The sequence below is a fragment of the Danio rerio genome, chromosome 1, assembly GCF_049306965.1.
Source record: "Danio rerio strain Tuebingen ecotype United States chromosome 1, GRCz12tu, whole genome shotgun sequence".
NCBI lineage: Eukaryota > Metazoa > Chordata > Actinopteri > Cypriniformes > Danionidae > Danio > Danio rerio.
The window spans coordinates 55771478-55792187 of NC_133176.1; the positions used below are offsets into that span (position 1 = coordinate 55771478).

The window sequence follows — 20710 nt, forward strand, 5'->3', positions numbered from 1 at the left end:
AGTGTTGATACTGAATTTACTATATGAAGATTGAAAATGAAACTAATTTGTTTTTGGTAAATCAAATGTTTTCCGCCTGCAACCTGTTCCAGTTTGGAGCTCGAGACGCTAAATAAATAACCATCTCTTGCACCAGAAGTTATTTGCATGACAGCTTGTCTGCACGGTATACACAAACAAACTCACAAGATTTTCACTTTCACTTTTTAATAGCTTTTGCTTTCACTAGCATGCTGTTATGTTGTTGGTTAAGATGTGGAAAGAATACACAAAAAAGGTAGCTTGGTTATTAAAGTTTATTTTCCAAATGTGTAATTTGACTACATTTCTTTACAAGACAATTAAAAAGAAACAACTTGACAATTTTTTTTAAATATTATTTTAGACTTTATGTAAAAAAAATAAAAATCTGGTATTTTCTATAACCCAAATATAATATATGAACAAAAACCCAAAACTATATTGATTATTTATATAGTCAACCAAAAGATAATTTTTATGAAAATGTGACCAAATGTAAACAAAACTTATCGAACCTAACGGTTATATGAAGACATATAGTACATAATAGACACGCAAGCATAAAAAAAATAAACAGAAGAGCTTAAAAAAGTCTTTTTAGCCTCCATGGCACTTCTGGTAGGTGATGAATGTAGCACCGGGCTCCACCTGCAGATCACACAGCTTCTGTTGTAGTTGAACTGGTTTGCCATTAAAGGTCAGATTCCCGCATCCCACAAAATCTGGCTTGAGCTTCTCTGCTTTCTTCTGGAGTTTCCCAATGGTGTCAGTGCTCCTTATCTTTACAGTAATCTTCTTTCCCTTTGAGCCATCAAAGATGTTAACAAAGAAGCTTTTTGGACCTGGAGAAACTGGCTTTTCCACCTGGAGAACAGCGTGGCTGGTGCTTTCCAGTGGCTCGTGATAGGGAACAGGCACCATGTTTTGATCTCCTCTGACATGCTGCCTGGCTCCACATGCTGGAGCCTAGAAAATATTTGGAGTCAGAAAGAAAATATAAGGCATTGACACAAGCATCTTCAGATGATGGACCATATTAAATATGCACATATATTAAATAATATATATATATATATATATATATATATATATATATATATATATATATATATATATATATATATATATATATATATATATATATATATATATATATATACATTATATAAATATACACACAGGTTGGTTTAAACTTAAAATACACTTCATTGGACATGCACACATAGATATAGTATATAGTATATGCTATAAAACTGCAGGTTGACTGTTTATAATATCTAACTGTTAAAAGCTATTAGTTAATTAAGTTAAAGTTAGTAACTAATAAAGTTTTGAATATTATTAGCTTTCACTTTTCTGATTTTGATTGTAATGCAGTCATGTGCACGTCTTGTAGCTGCTTTGAAACAATAAGTATTGTGAAAAGCACTATACAAATAAACTTGAATTGAATTGAGAGGACATTCCATAGGTTTCCATTGCTTATATATCGTAAAAACTGTATTTAAATTGTCATATCCCAAGCCTACACCTAACCCTACCATAGAGGAAAATGGGTGCATCATTCTGTTTGATTTATAAGCCTTTTGGAAAATGAGTGCATCAGCAATGTCCTCATAATTCACACACAAAGGTCACACACACAATGTATGAAATCATCTTACCTGTACTTGGTAAACCATAGTAGCCATTCTGCCTTGAGCTGTCAACTGTCTTCAGTGAAGAAATACAGTGTACAGAGACTGTACTTTTGCTTGGATTTATAGTCACATGTAAACAGTGAAAAAAGTACCCAGCTTACCAACATGCCCAACCCTTCATGGCTTCTCACAAGCATGATGATTTCAAGTAAGTCATTTGATTATAATACAGACATGGAATAACAGAAAATGGGAATTCCCTTAAAAAACTTAACTAAACAAACCGTTTTTTATTGTTATTATTATTATTATTATTATTATTATTATTATTGTTGTTATTATTATTATTATTATTGTTGTTGTTGTTGTTGTTGTTGTTGTTGTATGGTGATGATGCAGCAGTTAGCATCTACATTAGGTGATACATATTTTTATACATGCATGAACATTTTAATCTAAACTATAGCAGGGCTACTCATGATGTCCTGCATAATAAATTGACCAATGTGTTTTGGGGAGATTGGATTACCTAAATTTGGGCGATTTCAGGGAATATGCATTGTTTATTTCTTTCATAACTCACAGAGACTACCATCAATTCATCTTTTTTATGAATTATGTTTATATAAAGCAAGTATTCAGGAAAATAAATGGACATCTGATGGATTTATGTGTGGCACGGACATTTTTTTACAGTATTTACAATGATTTCATGTTATTCATCCATTCATACATTTTTCTGCCGCTTAGCCTCTATTTCAGAGGTCGCCATAGCGGAATGAACCGCCAACTAATCGAGAGGGGTCTGGCTGAGACCTGGTGCAGTGCAATCTGGGCTGCATCCAATGCTTTTTAATGGGCTCACCTAACCCCACCCCTAACCCTACCCATCACAGTGACGTCACTAGCTCCATTTGAGTGCATTTTGTCTGACATTGCATCGCTGAGTGATGCAGTCTCAGCTTGCATCATAAAGGCTGCATCCAGATACTGTTGAACTATTCCAGCATATGATTTTGCGGCAGATGCACTTCCTGTCGCAACCCAGTACTGGGAAAGATCTTTACAATATCACTCACACATACACTACAGTCAATTTAGTTAATCCAATTCACCTATAGAGCATGTGTTTGGACTGTGGGGGGAAACCAGAGCTCCCGGAGGAAACCCGCACCAACACGGGCAGAACAACTCCAAACAGAAATGTCAATGGTCCAGCCAGGACTCGAACCAGCGACCTTCTTGCTGACAGACTACTATCAATTTACCTTAATAAGCATTTCTATGACTTATGTCCTATATATAGTAAACATTTAGGAAAATAAATGGATATCTAATGGATTTATGTGAAGACAAACTCAAACTGGCAAACTTTTTTGTTGTGTTTAACATAACAAAGGCATTTTTTCACATTATTTTCTGGAACACACCAACCACTGCCCCTCTTAAGTAATCTTTTTCTTTGCAATTGGCTCAAGAACAAATCAATTAATGACTGTTAAACTAATTTAAGCCTTTTAAAATGCATTTTAAGCTGAACATTAAATATATTGCAAACTATTATGTAAAAAAAATTTTCCATTAATCATCAATTAGGAAATATGAAAATAATAATAAAAATGTTGGCCTAATAATTTTGTCTTTGACTGTAGATGTTATGAAATCAATTGTGTGACTGGTTTCAGGTGTTTTTGCTTCCACTGAAGCTCAAAATGCTCTTTATAAAAACATATTATTAAATTGGAAAATAATGCATAAAGACTTTCTTTTTTTTAACCAGTGGCTTGATCTTTATTAAAACAGAAATATACAGAAAGGAAATCATATTTGACAAGTTGACAAGCTTAATATTTCCATTAACGTTGATTTTCTGTAAAGACATCTCCTCTTTCATTTAATACAAGTTTTATTGTGAGATATTTATGAGGTTGCATTTGAAAAATTATCTTTTACTGAAAAAAAAAATTGCTTGTTTTTATCTAAAGATTCTACACTGTAAAAACATGTTTGGTATCCACACAATCTATTTGTGTTGGGACAGAATGAAGAAGTTCAGCAAACTTCTTGTGTTGTTTTACAAATGTAAGTGGATTGAAAGCAATTACTGTAAGTTGTCCCAAAAATAACTCAAGAATTGTGTTGTTTCAGCTCATTTTATATCAGTAGTTTAAACAAACAGTAAATGTCATTTATTGAGTGTAATATTATTGCATTATTCAACTCTCAGTGAATATCACAGCATAATAAAGAATGTAAATGAAGAGTTAACAGTTATTGTGGTTACTTCCTAAAAATCCCCATTCAAACAAAAATAAAAACAATGCAAGTACATATTTGGCCTTAAACACAATATTTCAATGATATATATATATATATATATATATATATATATATATATATATATATATATATATATATATATTATTATTATTATTATTATTATTATTATTATTATTATTATTATTAGACTTTGCAGCAAATTTACAGTTTTTTTACTGCAAAACGCCCAGTAAAATACCACAAACAGTCTTTACAGTTCACTGCTGCAATATGCACTGCATTGTGGGTCATTTAAAACTTTACAGTTACTTACTGCCTATTAGAAATTTGCGGTATTCTACTGTAATCAAAGTAAACAAGCACTGCTACTGTAGTTGAAGACAAAAATTAGAAAGTTGAAAAAAATGAGCCACTTGTTTGGAATTGATTAAATTCAATAGTAAAAATAAAGGTTTTGTATTGCTAGTGTAACATGTAAATAATTACAGTAAAGCTACTGTAAAAATTGTTAATTGTAAAAATAAAAATGTTATCATAAAAAGGGGCTGTGGTAAGGCTAAATTAAAGTAAAACTAAAAAAAGAAATGAAGTAGGGATCTGCTACTGTAAAACAATTACAGGTAAGTTACTGTACGGGGGTAGTTGCTGTAACTTGCTGGCAACAGTACAAAATACAATAAAATGTCTAACAGAGTACACTTCTGGAAGCTGCAATTCTGTTTGATCAGTTTTGCTTTAGGTTACATTAATTTGCGTCAAAAGCTTTTGTTGCTTTACAGATTATCAGTCTGAATCAAAAGAATGCAGAAGATAACGGCATTAAAAGAAATGACAAGCAAAGATGTTGTATATATAGTGCCTATTTAAAGTGCTATTCAGATAACAGAACAAGAGAACAGAACAATAGAGATTCAGAGAAATGTCTCTTTTAGCCTCCGTGGCACTTCTGGTAGGTGATGAATGTGGCGCCGGGCTTCACCTGCAGATCACACAGCATCTGATTCGGCTGAACCGGTTTCCCATTGAAGATCAGATTCAGGTCTGTTTTGACCATCAGGGCCTTCAGCAGCATTTTGGCAACAGTATACGAGCTCCTCACCTTTACGGGAATCTTCGATCCCCTTGAGCCATTAATGATAAACACAGTGAAGCTTTTGGGAGCTGGAGAAACAGGCCCTTGAGCCTGGAGAACAGCGTGGCTGGTGTTTTCCAGGTGGGGATGATAGGCAACAGGCACTGTGTTTTTAGGATCTCCTCTGAAATGCTGCCTGGCTCCACATGCTGGAGGCTGGAGGAGATTTGGAATCTGAAAGATAATATAAAATCATTGACACAAGCTTCTTCAGAAGATGGATCACAAACAAACACAAAACCATACTTGCTCTCATTTTATATTAAAGTCCACATAAAGTCAAAACTAACCATATTGATTTTGTTAGCTCGCTTTGCTGGTTTTGTGGTGAACAATTCATCTGTGCATGTCATTAGGAAAAATAAAAGGGTTTGCCCATGTCATTTAAAATTAAAATCTGAAAAAACACTTCCTGTTTGTTTTCAGATTATTTCTATGTCTGTTTGAGGTACTGGGAGTGGCTAACATACTTAACCACGCCCCTCCAGCTGTCAGTTTTGACAACAAACAGAAATGGTTAGGAGGAAGTGTCTGTCAGGTTGTAATAACTCTCCTCAAACCCTTTTCCAGACCCTTCTGAATCAAAAACGCCTACTTTACTACATCCAATCAGCTCTCAGTAGAAAAATAACAAGCCACGCCCACTGTTTGCTCATTTAACATCCCGTTTCTCCAGGAACTGCATCACAATACAAAACAAGGTTACAGCTTCCAGTCTACGCGTTTTTAAGCAACCTTCATTACTACTTACATTTTAATTAATCATTTAACACAATGCATTTATTACTGTAAAGAAATATGTAATGACAAAACTTCAAGACAACAAATATTTTTGTGTTGCTTTAACTTAATTTAGCAAGTTAATCAGGTTTCAACTAGTAACATAAGTTATACAAGCTTTAACTTCATATGTAAAGTCTGTTTGATTGATGTAAGTTGAGATGACTAGACATGTTAATTAGATTCAACTAAAACAAATTAAGGCAGCATTCATTTTTTTTAAGTGTACATTACATATATATTCAAAAAATTATCTGCTTACAATTAGGCCTGTAATTAATTTCTGTCATTACGTTTTTAACTGATCATCCCTTAAACTTTAGCTCAACTTTAAACCTGGCCAAAAACAATGAAATCCTGAATCTCACTTCAACACACTGTAAAACAATGTAATGACAAAAAGTCAAGACAACAAATATTTGTGTGTTGCTTTAACTTATTTTAACCAGTTAATCAGGTTTCAACTACATTTGTAACATAAGTTATACAAACTTTAACTTCATATGTAAAGTCTGATTGATGTAAGTTGAGATGACTAGATAAGTTTAATTAAACTTAACCTAAATTTATCTAATTAAACTAAAAAAAGGCAGCAATCATTTTACAGTGTAAACTGTACTTAAACAATATAATTTTAGTAATTAGATCTGCATTAATTTCTGTCATTACATTTATAAATACACATACTGACCATCACTTGCACCTTAATTCAACCTTAAACCTACCCATACCCCCAAACCTAGTCCCTAACCTTATCTGAATCCCACTTCAACACACTAGAAAGAAGATTTAATCAGGAAAAAGTCAAGACAACAAATATTTTTATATTGCTTTATTTATAACTATTTTAAAAAGTTAATCAGGTTTCAACTAAATTTTTTTAGGTTATACTTAATATTTTGTAACAAGGGCATAGATATTCTCCTGATAATGGTGTGGATATACATCCCTAGCGTGCATGAATGGAACAGTACAAATTCTGTATCACGCTTTTAAAAACATGAATAAAGTACATATTAATATTAAATAAACACTTAATAATACAAATAACATCCTGTTCCAGGCTACAAAAGTCAATTTACATGATTTTACTGCAGCCGAGCAGCAGGGTTCTGTGATGCAGTTTAACTGTTTTATCCCGATTATTGTTTATATATATATATATATATATATATATATATATATATATATATATATATATATATATATATATATATATATATATATAATCATGGAGGCCAAAATTGAAACTGAATTTTGATTAATTGTACAGCATTGGTTAATGGTATTACACTGAACTTGACAGGTAGGTTAAGAGTTAACGAATCATTACTTTGTTTAGAAGCTGATAAAACTATTGGTAGGGACATTATAGTAGTTGGTGGATATTGGTGTCCCCTCTGTTCATGCCAATTCTACGCTCTTGTTTTGGAAGTTGTGATGACTAGAAAAGCTCATTTGATTCAACTAAAATATTAAAATATTGAAATTTAATATTAAAGTGTTTTTGACAGTGTAGCACCATAAGTGGCAACACTATATGAACACCACAAGTGTTGTACTTGTTTTCTGATGTAAGAACATAGTAATTAAGTACACTTAATATAAAGCGTGACTAAATACTTTAAAATATCTTACCTGTGCTGGGTAAACCTCTGTAGCCATTCTGCAACGGAGCTGTCAACTATTCAGAGTAGGAACTCTTTTCTGATAGGGTTTCCTGTTGTTGTGTCAGATTTATGCATGTAAGTCAAAATAGAAAGTAAACTTGTCTTCCTTGTTGGCTTTACAGTACATGCCCAGCCCTACAGAGGTGATTCTCGAAAACTCACTGATGTACAATAAATGATTTGATTACTATCCAGACACGGGATCACAGAAAGAACGGGAATTTCCTTCTAAATGCTTTTTATTATTATTATCATTGACTCTCGTGATAATTCCTCAATAAGGATCAACATTACAGCTGACAGACACATGAACTTGTTTAGACCTTTTAAACACTTTTAACTGAGATTACACTCTAATGCTGAAAAGGGGGGTCCATTCTGTTTTGGGTAGAGTAGGAGTGAATGTAATTAATGTGTTCCCCTATTTAAAGCATCCTACTTTCTACACTCACCACTTTATTGGGTACACCTGACCAACTGTTCATTAATGCAAATTTCCAATCAGTCAATCACATGGCAGCAACTCAATGCATTTAGGCATGTAGACATGGTCAACACAATCTGCTGCAGTGTAAACAGAGCATCAAAATTGGGAAGAAAGGTGATTTAAGGAACTTTGAACGTGGCATGTTTGTTGGTTCCAGACAGGCTAGTCTGAGTATTTCAGAAAATGCTGATCTACTGGGATTTTCACGCACAGCCATCACTAGAGTTTACAGAGAATGGTCTGAAAAAGAGAAAATATCCATTGAGCGGCAGTTCTGTGGGCGCAAATGCCTTGGTGATGCCAGAGGTCAGAGGAGAATGGCCAGACTGGTTTGAGCTTATAGAAAAGCAACAATATTTAATACCCACTCGTTACAACTGAGGTCTGCAGAGAAGCACTTCTGAACGCATAACACGTCTAACCATGAGGCAGATGGGCTACAGCAGCAGAAGACCACACCGGGTGCCACACCTGTCAGCTAAAAGGAAACTGAGGCTACAATTCTCACAGGTTCACTACAATCAGATAATAGAAGATTGGAAAAACGTTGCCTGAGTCTCGATTTCTGCTGTAACAGTTGGATGGTCGGGTCAGAATTTGGTGTCAACAACATGAAAGCATGGATTCATCCTTCCTTGTATCAACGGTTCACACTGGTGGTGGTGGTGTAATGGTGTGGGAGATATTTTCTTGGCACACTTTGGTCTCATTAGTACCAACTGAGCATCGTGTCAACGCCACAGCCTACGAGTATTGTTGCTGACCATGTCCATCCCTTAATGACCACAGTTTCTCCATCTTCTGATGACTACTTTCAGCAGCATACTGCACCATGTCATAAAGCGTGAATCATCTTAGACTGGTTTCTTGAACATGACAATGAGTTCACTGTGCTCAAATGGCCTCCACATTCACCAGAACTCAATCTAATAAAGCACCCTTAGGATGTGGTGGAACGGGAGATTGGCATCATGGACATGCAGCTGACAAATCAAATGCGTGATATGCTATCATGTCAATATAGAAAAAACTTTTCCAATACCTTGTTGAATCTATGCTATGATGGATTAAGGCAGTTCTGAAAGCAAAAAGGGGTCCAACCCGGTTCTAGTAAGGTGTACCTAATAGTGGCCGGTGAGTGTACTTTCTATCTTAACCCTTAATTTATTTATTTTTTCAACTTTGTTTTTTATTGATTTTAATTATATTACAAAACCCAACAAACAGAACAGAGTATTAACTTATGGTATTTAAGAATTTTCTTTCCCACTCCAACATTTATTAAACAAAAATAACATTTAAAATAAATTATAAAATAGAATAAAATACAATACTATGAAAAAATACAAATACAAAAAAAAATGATTACATTGAACTTTAAATTACAGTCATCTTTTGAAAGACATGCTTTTTTTCTATCCATTTATAAAGCAACTGAAAGGGGACCACACTTTTTTAAAAGTCTCTGCTGTACCTCTGATAACGTGTGTTAATTTTTCAAGAGCAAGATTATCAGACATTTCCTTTATCCATTGTGCAAAAACAGGTCTTCGGGTATTTTTCCATACCAAAGCTATAACACGTTTAGCTTGTATAAAACTGAAATCTAAGTTTCTCTTTGTTTGCATTCACTGACACATTTTCAGGATACATATGTAATAAAGAAAGATTTGTTCCAAAGGAATATATTCTCCAACCATTTCACAGACCACACCAAGCACCTCCTTTCAAAATCGTAACCCTTAGCTGGCGTAGTGTGTGACTGACCTTCTGTGCATTAACCTTTAGTATAAAAAAGCAAGAAATTAGGAACTACTTTACAGCTGACACATAACCTTTTATATATATAAACATACATGTTTTAAACTCTTTTAGCTGAGATTACACTTCTGCTATTGCGCCAGACAGCACATGTCCTGCATGCTGAAATTAGGTCATCTGAGATTTGGAAAGAGAATGGGGAAATGTGATTAATGTGTTTACTTATTTATTTAATGAATTATTTACAGACTACTACCAGTCTGCTTTCTATCTTAACCAGCGGACGCTGCATATGGTTGACCTTTTGTGCATTAAAACGAAAAACCTTTTAAGTTTGAGAGGTGACAGGAACACAATATAAAAAGGTAATGTTTCCTAGAGAGAAGTTAATAAGGAGTTACTGTACAATAAATAAAAACATACAAATAAATGAGTTGTGTTAAACCCTTTGACAACAAAATATAATGTTTTTGGCTCCAGAAGTGGTTAAAAAGAGATACATATTTAATAAATGTGTTATTGGTGCTGTTTGAAAGAGTTGTCAACCAAAAACGGTTGTCACATGAGAGTCCTATCCTAAAATAATACAGTAGGCATTTGCTAAATATACTAAATATAGACCTGGTTTGGACAACACGGTGGCTTAGTGGCTCAGTCGGCATTTCTGTGTGGAGTTTGCATGTTCTCTTCGTGTTGGTGTGGGTTTCCTCCAGGTGCTCTAGTTTCCCCCACAGTCTAAACACATGTGCTATAGAGGAATTGAATACCTAAATTGGCCATAGTGTATGAGTGTGTGTGGGTGTTTCCCAGTACTGGGTTGCAGCCGGAAAATTATTCACTGTGTAAGACATACTGTATGCTGGATAACATGGGGGTTTATTCCAGTGTGGTGACCCATGATGTATAAAGAGACTAAGCCGAAGGAAAATGAATGAATGGCTGTCAGAAGAGAGTTCTAAATTCATGGATGGAAATCACAATGAGCATTAGCCAAATTTACAAAATCTCTCAGACCTGGTTTTATTTTTAGTAAATTTAGTCATTATGTCGTCCTAAATAGTTTAGTGTTTGTGTGTGTGATCTTGTTTTTATATCCCAGTGGGGACTTAAACCTGAATGCACAAAGAGTTGTGAGAACCAAAACTGGAGTGTTTATGACTGTACAGATGTCAAGTGATTTCCAAAATAATGATTGTATAGATGCATGTAACAATAAACCTGTACACAATGGTGTAAAATGGTTTAATATTGTGCTTAATGTCATTGATATATGATGATTCAGCTCAAGTTCATGATGCTATTTGTAATAAAATATCACTGAATTAGAAAATAATGCCAAAATGATAAGTGCTTATGTTTATTGAAACAGAAAGTCATATCTCAGTTTCACAAATTTCACAATCAATTCACAGTGGTGTTTATATTGACTGAACAGCAAGAATTACAAATCATCTGAAAAAAAAAGTAATAGAAATTCTTTACTATTTTTATGATATATTATTATGTATTTTTAACACTGAAACATGTTATTAATATTCAATTCATATTGTATTATTCCAGATCTATCAAAATCAAAAGTGAAAATGAAACGTGTATCCTGGTATCTCCCTGAACGTACACTTTGGGTATTTCTTTTGGTAAACCCCCTAATAAAGTACACAAGTCCTAAACCAAACATTTTAACAAAACGTCTATCCCTCACATCCTTAAACATTGGCACTATTTGCTTTGTTTTGCTTTATATCACTTTGTTTGCATCAACAGGGCTTGTGCTGCATTACAGATTATTTAAACGGAGTAAAAATCACAGCAAACGTAATATAAGACAGCTAACAGCATAAGGACAAGGAAACATACTACAGTACTCACTTCAAGAGTTCACACTTAGATATTGCTTGATAATAATAGCAGGTTTGGCATGCTGTTCCAGGAGAGAACCCTGAGCTCGGAGATAACTGAGCCCAGAGCCTATGTAAAGGGATACAAGATCAGGTTCTCAAGAGCTCCCCCTGGTAAAGGAGGAAAAAAGGGGGGAGATAGGGTGGATGGGGGGTTTCTTCAGAAAAACGAAGATAAGGCAGTAGTTTTAGACAGGCTACTTATAGTGAGTTTGGATTAATCTGATTGGCTTACTAATGATTACAGAAGAGAGACGAGCTGTGATCAGTCATATCACGTGCTCCTCTCGAAATGAGTTTGAGAAACTTCACTTTGACTATATACTTCAGCCTACAACATAAGAGTACAACTAAACAGAGATCTGAGAGAAAAGTAAAGCACTAAGCCCTGGTCTTTTAATCAAGTCTCTTTCAGCCTCCATGGCACTTCTGGTAGGTGATGAATGTGGCGCCAGGCTTCACCTGGAGGTCACACAGCTTCTGGGACAGCTGAACCGGTTTGCCATTGAAGATCAGATTGGGATTTGCTTGAAGGTTGTGTTTTTGCAGCATTTCCTCAATGGTGTCAGTGCTGGTCACGGTCACAGGAATCCTGCTTCCCTTTGAGCCATTAATGATGAACACAGAGAAGACTTTGGGAGCTGGAGAAACGGGCTCTTGAAGCTTGAGAACGGTGTGGCTGGTGTTTTCCAGCGGCTCATGATAGGGAACAGGCACTGTGTTTTTAGGGTCTCCTCTGGGAAGTCCATGTGCTTGATTCTGACACCCAACACGTTGAGCCTGAAACTGAGGCGGAAAGAGAGAAAGAGAGTTTTGAATTTATTTGTTTTTCTGTTGCCTTCTGTTTTGCTGTTTTAACAATTAAAATTGATTGATTCATTTTCTTTTCGGGTTAGTCTCTTTATTAATCAGGGATCGCCACAGCGGAATGAACCGCCAACTTTTCCCGCATATGTTTTACACAGTGGATGCACTTCCAGCTGCAACCCTCACTGGGAAACTACTGAAATTACAGAATGTAATTTGTAGATGCACAACTTTTATACATAACGATTTTAGTAGGCTCAGTTGGAGGCAGTCGTGATTAATTCTTTTAGTAAAGTAACACAAAAACTTTTTTTGCCATATCTGCATGGTCTCCTGGCTATTTAATATTCTAAAATTTCATTAATTTGACAAACATTTTATAAACAATATTTTTTCTTATATAGTATAATGGTTCATAGCAATAAAAAGACATCAATAACAATAATAAATAATGCATACAAATAACATTTTTATTTTTACTTTTGCTAAAAAAATTAACAATTTTTTAAGGGTGCAAATGTAAAAAAAAATCCTCTAAGCTCTCTCCAAATAAATATTGTTGTCTGATAACTTAAAAAGTAAGGCTTATGACAATAAAACAAAATCAATAACAATAAATAATTCATAAAGACGGAAAATATATATTACTTTTGATAAAAATTCCACCATTTTTGAAAGATTCAAATGTAAAAACAATTCATTTAAAGTCTCTTCAGAAAAATAACATTGTCTGATAACATTAAAAATAAGGTTTATAACAATAAAAATACATCAACAACTATAAATAATACATAAAATACACAAATAAATACTTTTGATAAAATTCTGTTAAAGTCTCTTCAGATAATTATTGTTGTCTGATAACTTTATAATAAAGGTTTTATAAAATTAAAGGATATCAACAGCCATACATAATAATGAAATAGGATAAAAATCTAATAATTTTTTTATTTACTCTTGATTAAAAAAGAAATCTACTATTTTTGAAGGATTCACATTTAAAAACAAAGTCTCTAGATAAATATTGTTGTCTGATAACCTTAAAAACAATTCATTTGCATTGCAACATTGACATTTTGTACTTCTCCTTTAAGTAAACATCTAAGAATGACCTCAATGGGTCTAATTCTGCATCTTATGTCTCGAGTTACAAGAATAGTTTGACCTCAAAACATTTATCTGAGCCCTGATCTCATTCTGCTTGCCATTTGAAAATGAGTGATCAGAGTATTAAACAATTTAATGAAGTTTGATCAAAAATTAAATCAATAACATTTTATTAGTGTCTACACTGAAATGCTTTTAAAACAATCTTACCAATGTTGGCAGCCATCCTACAATCGTAGCCATGATGTCTAACACAGGAAATCTTTCTTTCTGGTATTTTTCTTCTGTGCTGTCTGGTGGGTTTTGTGCTTGGTAAACTGAAAGTGTTTTTTTTATATGAGAATTAAACTCCTCCTCTGATGATATGACTGATTTCCTTTGCCAAGTTCACCAGAGTTCCCTTGACTGTGAAAACCCTTTAGTTGTGGCATGGCTGGGAGAATTTGTATTAAAAGTTGCATGGTTTGGGACTCAAAAGTACAGATCATGTTACTTTAGCATCACCTGAGATACTGATAATGAAAGCATTTTACACTGATTATAAATATTGGCACAATAAATCTCACCGAACCAGCGGAAAGTCCCTTCTGTGTTTTTTTATGTCACTTTTGAAAACGAAACCTTTTTCACCATTGAAAACAATAAAACAGACAGTTCTTCAACATATGAGAAACAGAACCTAAACATATTAAGATGATTTTAGGAAATGTGTTTGAGTTATATTTTCACATAAATCTCTTTAAATAAAAAAAGATGTCTGAAAGCATCAAATCAACAGATTTAATTACCTGTTGATTAGTTGTACAGATAATACATCAGGCATTACATAATGCTTTTGTTAATAGTAGTGTTCATGTTTTAAAAACTGTTAATTTCTGACCTCAGTTAACCTCACAGAGTTTACATAAAGAATCACGATGCAATTGCTCTGTCATGGTTACTTCCTAATTATGGCCTTTTGATGTTTTCTTTGGGTAAAACAAAAACTAACAAACAAACAAACAAAAAACATTAAAGTACGTGTTTAACCTAAAACCTGTTTATTTTTTTCCATGTTTTCTGTTTAATGGAGAGCAGATTTTTTTAGAGATTTCTAATCATAATAGTTTTACTAACTAATTTCTAATAACTGATTTATTTTATCTTTGCCATGATGACAGTAAATAATATTTGACTAGATATTTTTCAAGACACTTCTATACAGCTTAAAGTGACATTTAAAGGTTGAACTAGGTTAATTAGGTTAACTTGGCAGGTTAGGGTAATTAGGCAAGTTATTGTATTGTATAATGATGGCTTGTTCAGTAGACTATCGAAAAAAATATGCAGCCTAAAGGGGCTAATAATTTTGGCCCTTAAAATGGTTCCTAAAAAATTAAAAACTGCCTTTATTCTAGCTGAAATAAAACAAATAAGACTTTCTCCAGATGAAAAAAAAAAATCAGACATACTGTGAAAATTTCCTTGCTCTGGAAACATCATTTAGGAAATGTTTAAAAAAAGAAAAAAATTCAAAGGGGGTCTAATAATTTTGACTTCAACTGTATATATCCTATTTCTTTCTGTTTAAATGACACATTTGACATCAATTTCTATCTGATTTGAGCCAGTACTGAATTATTACAATTTTATTACAGTTATTACACATATTACAGTATTAGTAAGTCAAATCAAGCCTGATTGAGACCACTAACAACATAAAGACAAGGAAATACTATGACACAGCCCACAATATAAGCATACAAATGAACTGAAATGTGAGGGAGGGAAAAGAAAAGCACTAAGCCGTGGTTCTTTATCAAAGTCTCTTTTAGTCTCCATGGCAAATCTGGTAGGAGATGAATGTGGCGCCGGGCTTCACCTGAAGGTCACATAGCTTCTCATTCGGCTGAACTGGTTTGCCGTTATAGACCAGATTCAGGATCCCTAGGTTGTTGTTTTGCAGGATTTCCTCAATGGTATCAGTGATGTTCACAGTCACAGCTCTGTTTCCCACTCTGCCTTTAATGATGAACACATTGGTTTTGGGAGCTTAAGAAACAGGTCTTTGAATCTGGAGATTGGCGTGGCAGGTGTTTTCCAGCGGCCCATAATACGGAACAATTACCCTGTTTTGAGGGTTCAATGGTTCTCCTCTCACACGTTCAATGTTTACAAGTGCTTGAGGCTGACACTTAACCTTTTAGGCCTGAAAATGAGTGTGGGAGAGAAAGTAGTTATAAAAAATTAAGTTTTTGAAAAATTACTTTTGACAAAAAAATCTACACTTTTAAAGGATTCACATTTAAAAATGATACCTTTCCAGATAAAAATCGGTGTCCTGATAACAAAAAAATAGGGCAGTTATGTTTCAACAGTTATGTTGCTATTGCAATATTGACAAGCACAATGATTGTATAGTCTCTGACACTCTGTCAGCGTTTACATGCTGGATTCCAAAACCTAAAGCATTGAGCCTGAAAATAAATCTAGACATTTATGAGGAATAGATCAGTACAAAGTTTAATGTTGTTTAATCTGAGCAAAACATCATGACCAATGTTAAATGAGTTGAAATGCATTTCAAACAATCTTACCAATCAAGCAACCATGCTGTCTGCAGCCATGCTAACAGAGGAAATCTTTCTGGTCTTCTGTGTTGTTTGGTGTGTTCTGCTCGATTTACTGCAACAGTATTTACTGCAGTCTCAAACTCCACCCAAACACCAGCACCAGACTAATATATTTGTTTTCACGACATTTAACTATGAATACTATTTAGTGAAGGTTTGACTGGCGGAAATTATTTTGTAAAGAAGCATCATTTGGGAATGATAAGTAGCGATCATGTCACCTCAGCGTTTAAAAAACACATGAGATACTGATAATGAAAGCATTTTCCAAAATAATAGGCTAAATACTGTCACATTTTGTATGATATTTTTTTTTATGAATCACAATTTATTTGATTTAGGAAACATTTTCAGATACATTTCTTATTTTCTATATGGAAACAGTTTTTTTACAGGTTTGTAGTGTTTTGTTTCTATAACATACATTTAACATACGTTTTAATGGCCTACATTGAATCACAGACACAAAATTAGCAGACCTCCATGCTTTTTTTAAATAAAAGTGATTAAATGTTTATTAAAGCAAAAGTGTCAGATTTACAGTAGAACGAATCACATTCATCATTTTGACAGGTTTAATCCTTTGATTAACAGTTGTGTTTGTGTTTTAAAATCTGTTGATGTGCTTTTGTCTGAGTTTGAATATCACAAATCGTCTATTTATAAACAGTTTCTATTAATTTAATACATAAATTCGGAACTCTGTTAACCTCACTGAGTCAAAACAAAGGATGACAATAACATTTTTACCACCTAATTTAAACACTGTCATAATTACTTCCTAATTATAGCATTTTTGTGTTTTCTTTGAGTAAAAAAAACATTGAAGTACATATTTAATCTAAACCCAACCATGATTTAAACAATATATATATGATTTCTTTCAGCTTAAATGACACATTTGACATCGATTTCTATTTGATTTTAGAGCTAGTGCTGCATTATTACAGTGATTAGGTCAAATTCTTCCAAACCTGATAGAGACCATTAACAACATAAAGACCAGGAAACAGCCCACAACATGAGAATACAAACTAACTCAAATAAAAGGGAGGAAAAAGAAAAGCACTAAGCCCTGGACCTTTAACCAAGTCTCTTTAACCTCCATTGCACTTTTGGCAGATGATGAATGTAATCTGCGGCTTCAGTTGGAGATCACACAGCTTCTGATCCAGCGGCACTGTTTTGCCATTGCAGACCAGATACAGGTTCTCTACCTGCTTTGGTGTGAGCTTTAGGACTTTCTGTAGCATTTCCCTGCCGGTGTTAGTGCGCTCTATATCCACGGTCTTCTTTTCCTTTGGGCCATTGTTGATGCTCACTGTGAGTAATTTTTCATCCGGCAAAACAGACTTTTCAACCTTGAGAGAGACATGGATGGCCTTTTTCAGTGGGTTATAGGGATCAAGCTCAGCATCTGGAATGGCTCTGACACAACGCCAGGTATCACGTCTTAAATCCAGAAACCTATTGAATCGAGCCTGAAAATGAACCAAGATATTTATGAGTATATTACAATAAATTACAAAAGTTTATTATGAAGCTTAATGGTGTTAAATTTCAGCAGAATACCATGACCAATGTTAAATGAGTTTCTCCATTGAAATGCATTTAAAATAATCTTACCAATCGTTCAATATCAGCTGCAGCCATGCTGTCTAACAGAGGAAATCTTTCTGCTCTTCTGTGTTGTATGGTGTGTCTGTTCCACTTACTGCAACATTCCTTTTATCATAGTTTCAAACTCCGCCCAAACATCAGGATCAGACTAATAATATCCTTTGTCAACTTCACTACACTTAAAAAAAAAAAAAAAAGTTTAAAAAAAGTACCAGGCACGTGACCTCAGCATTTAAAAAACTCCTAAGAGACTGATAGTGAAAGCATTTCACAAGGTAATCAATATTGTCACATTATACCTTTCCAAACAATTGGAAAATCCCCTGCATTTGTGTTAATTTTCAAAATGAAACCTCTTCTCTCACTGAAAACATTAACAAAAGCAGTTCTTTAACATATGAGAAGCAGAAATTAAACACAATTAAATGATTTAGGAAATGCATTTTCAGATATTCTTCTTAAAAAGCTGACTGGAATAAGTTATAGCATCTCATATTTATTTGCCTTTAAACTTGCTGTACAGAGATTACATCAGACGCGAGTTTCTCAGTGTGTTGTTTAATCACAATGGCTGATATAATTTATATAATGCCAACTTGACCTCACTTTTGCCACAGAAAGACAACAGAGACCAGAGTTGTGAGTATATGAGTTCATTATAAGGACATTCTATTGCAGTGGATGATAGAGATGGACCAAATGATATAGACTAATTGGTTAAGGAGATAAAGTTAGTTACACAGAGGGACTGAGAGACAGACAACCGGATGGGAACCTCACTAGGAAGAAGAGATGAATATTTTGGAGATGACAGGAAACAATCTATCACTGACCACTCGGGTTAGTACTTCTGTCTATCGACAAGGTCAGACACTGAATGAACTGAGGTGCTGGTATTTATAGTGCTGGAGTCTTGACTGGGAATGACATGCAGGTGTGGGGCTAATCAGAAGTCAAGGTGATGGTAATTGGAGTGATGGGGATGACTGTGAGTGGGAAGAACCTGGCCTGGCTGTTACAGACTGAAGCAGCCGTCACACTGCACTTTTCTCCCCATAGACTTCCATTCATATGCACTCGAATGCATCAGATCAGAAATTTAAGGTAATGTGGCAAGTTTCGCAGTTCGCTACAGTGGAAAGTTCAAGCTTGCTGAACTCTGACCTGCGAAATCGCATAACTTGACTGCGTGAGACCAACCGAGTATCAAAACATGACCTTTTTAAGCTCTTCAAGAAAAGGGGGCGGGATTAAGCAAGATGATTGGACTTTTAAAAAAGCAAGCGATTGCTCAATATTTTGAACTTCTGTCCAGAGAGATCATGTTTTGATCCTCGGTTGGCCTTACGCAGTCAAGTGATGCAATTTCTCAAGTCAGAGTTCACCAAGCTTAAACTTTCCAACGCAGCGAACTGAGAAATTTATCGCACAAGCTTGCATTTCCGGTCTAATGCATTCACGTACATATGAATGGACGTCTATGGGGAGAAAAGTGCAGTGTGACCATGGCTTAACGTGGAAACACAAGCTTGTGCAACAAGTTTCGCAGTTCTCTGTGTTGCAAAGGTTAGGCTTGGTGAACTCTGACCTTTGAAATCTTATCATTTGACTGCGTGAGATCAATCGAGGATCAAAACATGACCTCTCTAAACAAAAATTTTAAATATGGAGCAATCGCTGGCTTTTTTTTATAAATGTCAAATCATCTTTTCGCAGGGCCATACAACAGAATTTTGCAAGCTCAAATTCAAGCTTGAACTTTGCAATGCAGTGAACTGTGAAACTTGTAGCATGAGCTTGCGTTTCTGGTCTGACGCATTCATGTGTGTATGAATGGAAGTTTATAGCGAGAAAATTGCAGTGTGACCGCAGCTTTATCTATAGATCAGATTTTTTCCAACTATATCTGCAGTTTGCTGTGTGTGTTCATTTATTTGCTTGGTTAATTTTGTAAAAAAAAAAAATGTTTTATATTTATTATTGCATTGTGTATATAAGTTGTTATCTATGCAAATTTTGTTGTAACTGTTATTTTTATCATTAAATCAGTTAAATATTCAGGCAGTTCTTACATTTTTCATTTCCAGACACATCCGTAGTCTGAACTTAATCAACTTTCACTTTTGAATTGCTTAATTTAGATTTGAAATGCTTTATTATTGTGGTTTAGTTATGTAATGAAGAACAATTTTTCTAATTACCTTCCAAGTAATTAAACTACTATTGTAAAAATGAAACTAGTCGACTTTTTATTAGTCATATTTATTTGGGGTCAGCCTGAGAAACAATAGAAATCTGGAGGGGAAAAAAAGCCATTATGCATTTACGATCTCTGCTTTTTTTTTCGGATTTTCTTCTCATTTTTTCAGATGTTCTGCTTTTCCACATGCCAGGCTTTTTTAAATATAAGCAACTGTAGTTATTGAAACAAACATGTACAAGAGCAAATCATATTCATCATTTTGACAGGTTTGATGCTTTTATTAACAGTAGTGTTTATGTTTTAAAATATGTTAATGCTTGAATATCACAAATTAACTATTTAAAAATATTTTCTGTTTTTCAAGAGTTCACACTTAGCTGATGATTGATAATAAAGCTAGTTTGGCGTGCTGTCCCGGGAGAGAGCCCTGAGCTTATAAGATCCTCAAGCCCTGGGCTCCCCCCCCCTTTGCAAGGCGAGAGGGGAGTTTGAGCTCAGGTAGATCTCGATGACTCTCCCTCTTTCTTGTTGTATCTAAGTGTCAGATATGGATGCTAAAAGGTGTACTCAGAGTTTAGCTAAAGTATTTGGATAAATTGTTTAGAGTGCTTGTTTTTGAACTGTGGAAGGAAACCAGAGGACCCGGGGAAAACCCACACGACCACGGGGAGAACAGGCAAACTCCGCACAGA

General features: G+C 34.4%; 4 protein-coding genes across 11 annotated transcripts; all 4 read right to left on the reverse strand.

The window, feature by feature from the left end:
* Nucleotides 1-530: 530 nt before the first annotated feature.
* zgc:194101 lies at nt 531-1735 on the reverse strand. Its single transcript, NM_001128803.1, has 2 exons — nt 1686-1735; nt 531-987 (listed from the first exon to the last, which is right to left on the reverse strand). The coding sequence occupies exons 1-2, from the start codon at nt 1710-1712 to the stop codon at nt 619-621; spliced, it is 396 nt and encodes a 131-aa protein (NP_001122275.1). The 5' UTR covers nt 1713-1735; the 3' UTR covers nt 531-618.
* Nucleotides 1736-3427: 1692 nt separating this feature from the next.
* si:ch211-217k17.12 lies at nt 3428-7586 on the reverse strand. Its single transcript, NM_001386627.1, has 2 exons — nt 7492-7586; nt 3428-5247 (listed from the first exon to the last, which is right to left on the reverse strand). The coding sequence occupies exons 1-2, from the start codon at nt 7516-7518 to the stop codon at nt 4870-4872; spliced, it is 405 nt and encodes a 134-aa protein (NP_001373556.1). The 5' UTR covers nt 7519-7586; the 3' UTR covers nt 3428-4869.
* Nucleotides 7587-11117: 3531 nt separating this feature from the next.
* On the reverse strand, nt 11118-13893 carry si:ch211-217k17.11. Its single transcript, XM_001339238.9, has 2 exons — nt 13794-13893; nt 11118-12455 (listed from the first exon to the last, which is right to left on the reverse strand). Exons 1-2 carry the CDS (start codon nt 13824-13826, stop codon nt 12081-12083), a joined length of 408 nt encoding a protein of 135 aa, XP_001339274.1. The 5' UTR covers nt 13827-13893; the 3' UTR covers nt 11118-12080.
* Nucleotides 13894-16681: 2788 nt separating this feature from the next.
* si:ch211-217k17.10 lies at nt 16682-18687 on the reverse strand. Of its 8 annotated transcripts, none has more exons than XM_073949206.1 (4): nt 18649-18687; nt 18115-18179; nt 17822-17993; nt 16682-17676 (listed from the first exon to the last, which is right to left on the reverse strand). In XM_073949206.1, the coding sequence occupies exons 3-4, from the start codon at nt 17846-17848 to the stop codon at nt 17293-17295; spliced, it is 411 nt and encodes a 136-aa protein (XP_073805307.1). In that variant the 5' UTR covers nt 17849-17993; nt 18115-18179; nt 18649-18687; the 3' UTR covers nt 16682-17292. The 8 variants fall into 8 exon arrangements, with proteins under 8 accessions (XP_073805307.1, XP_073805306.1, XP_073805309.1 ...); XM_073949205.1 differs by having other exon boundaries at nt 18596-18687; XM_073949208.1 differs by having other exon boundaries at nt 18555-18687.
* Between the last annotated feature and the right edge of the window lie 2023 nt (nt 18688-20710).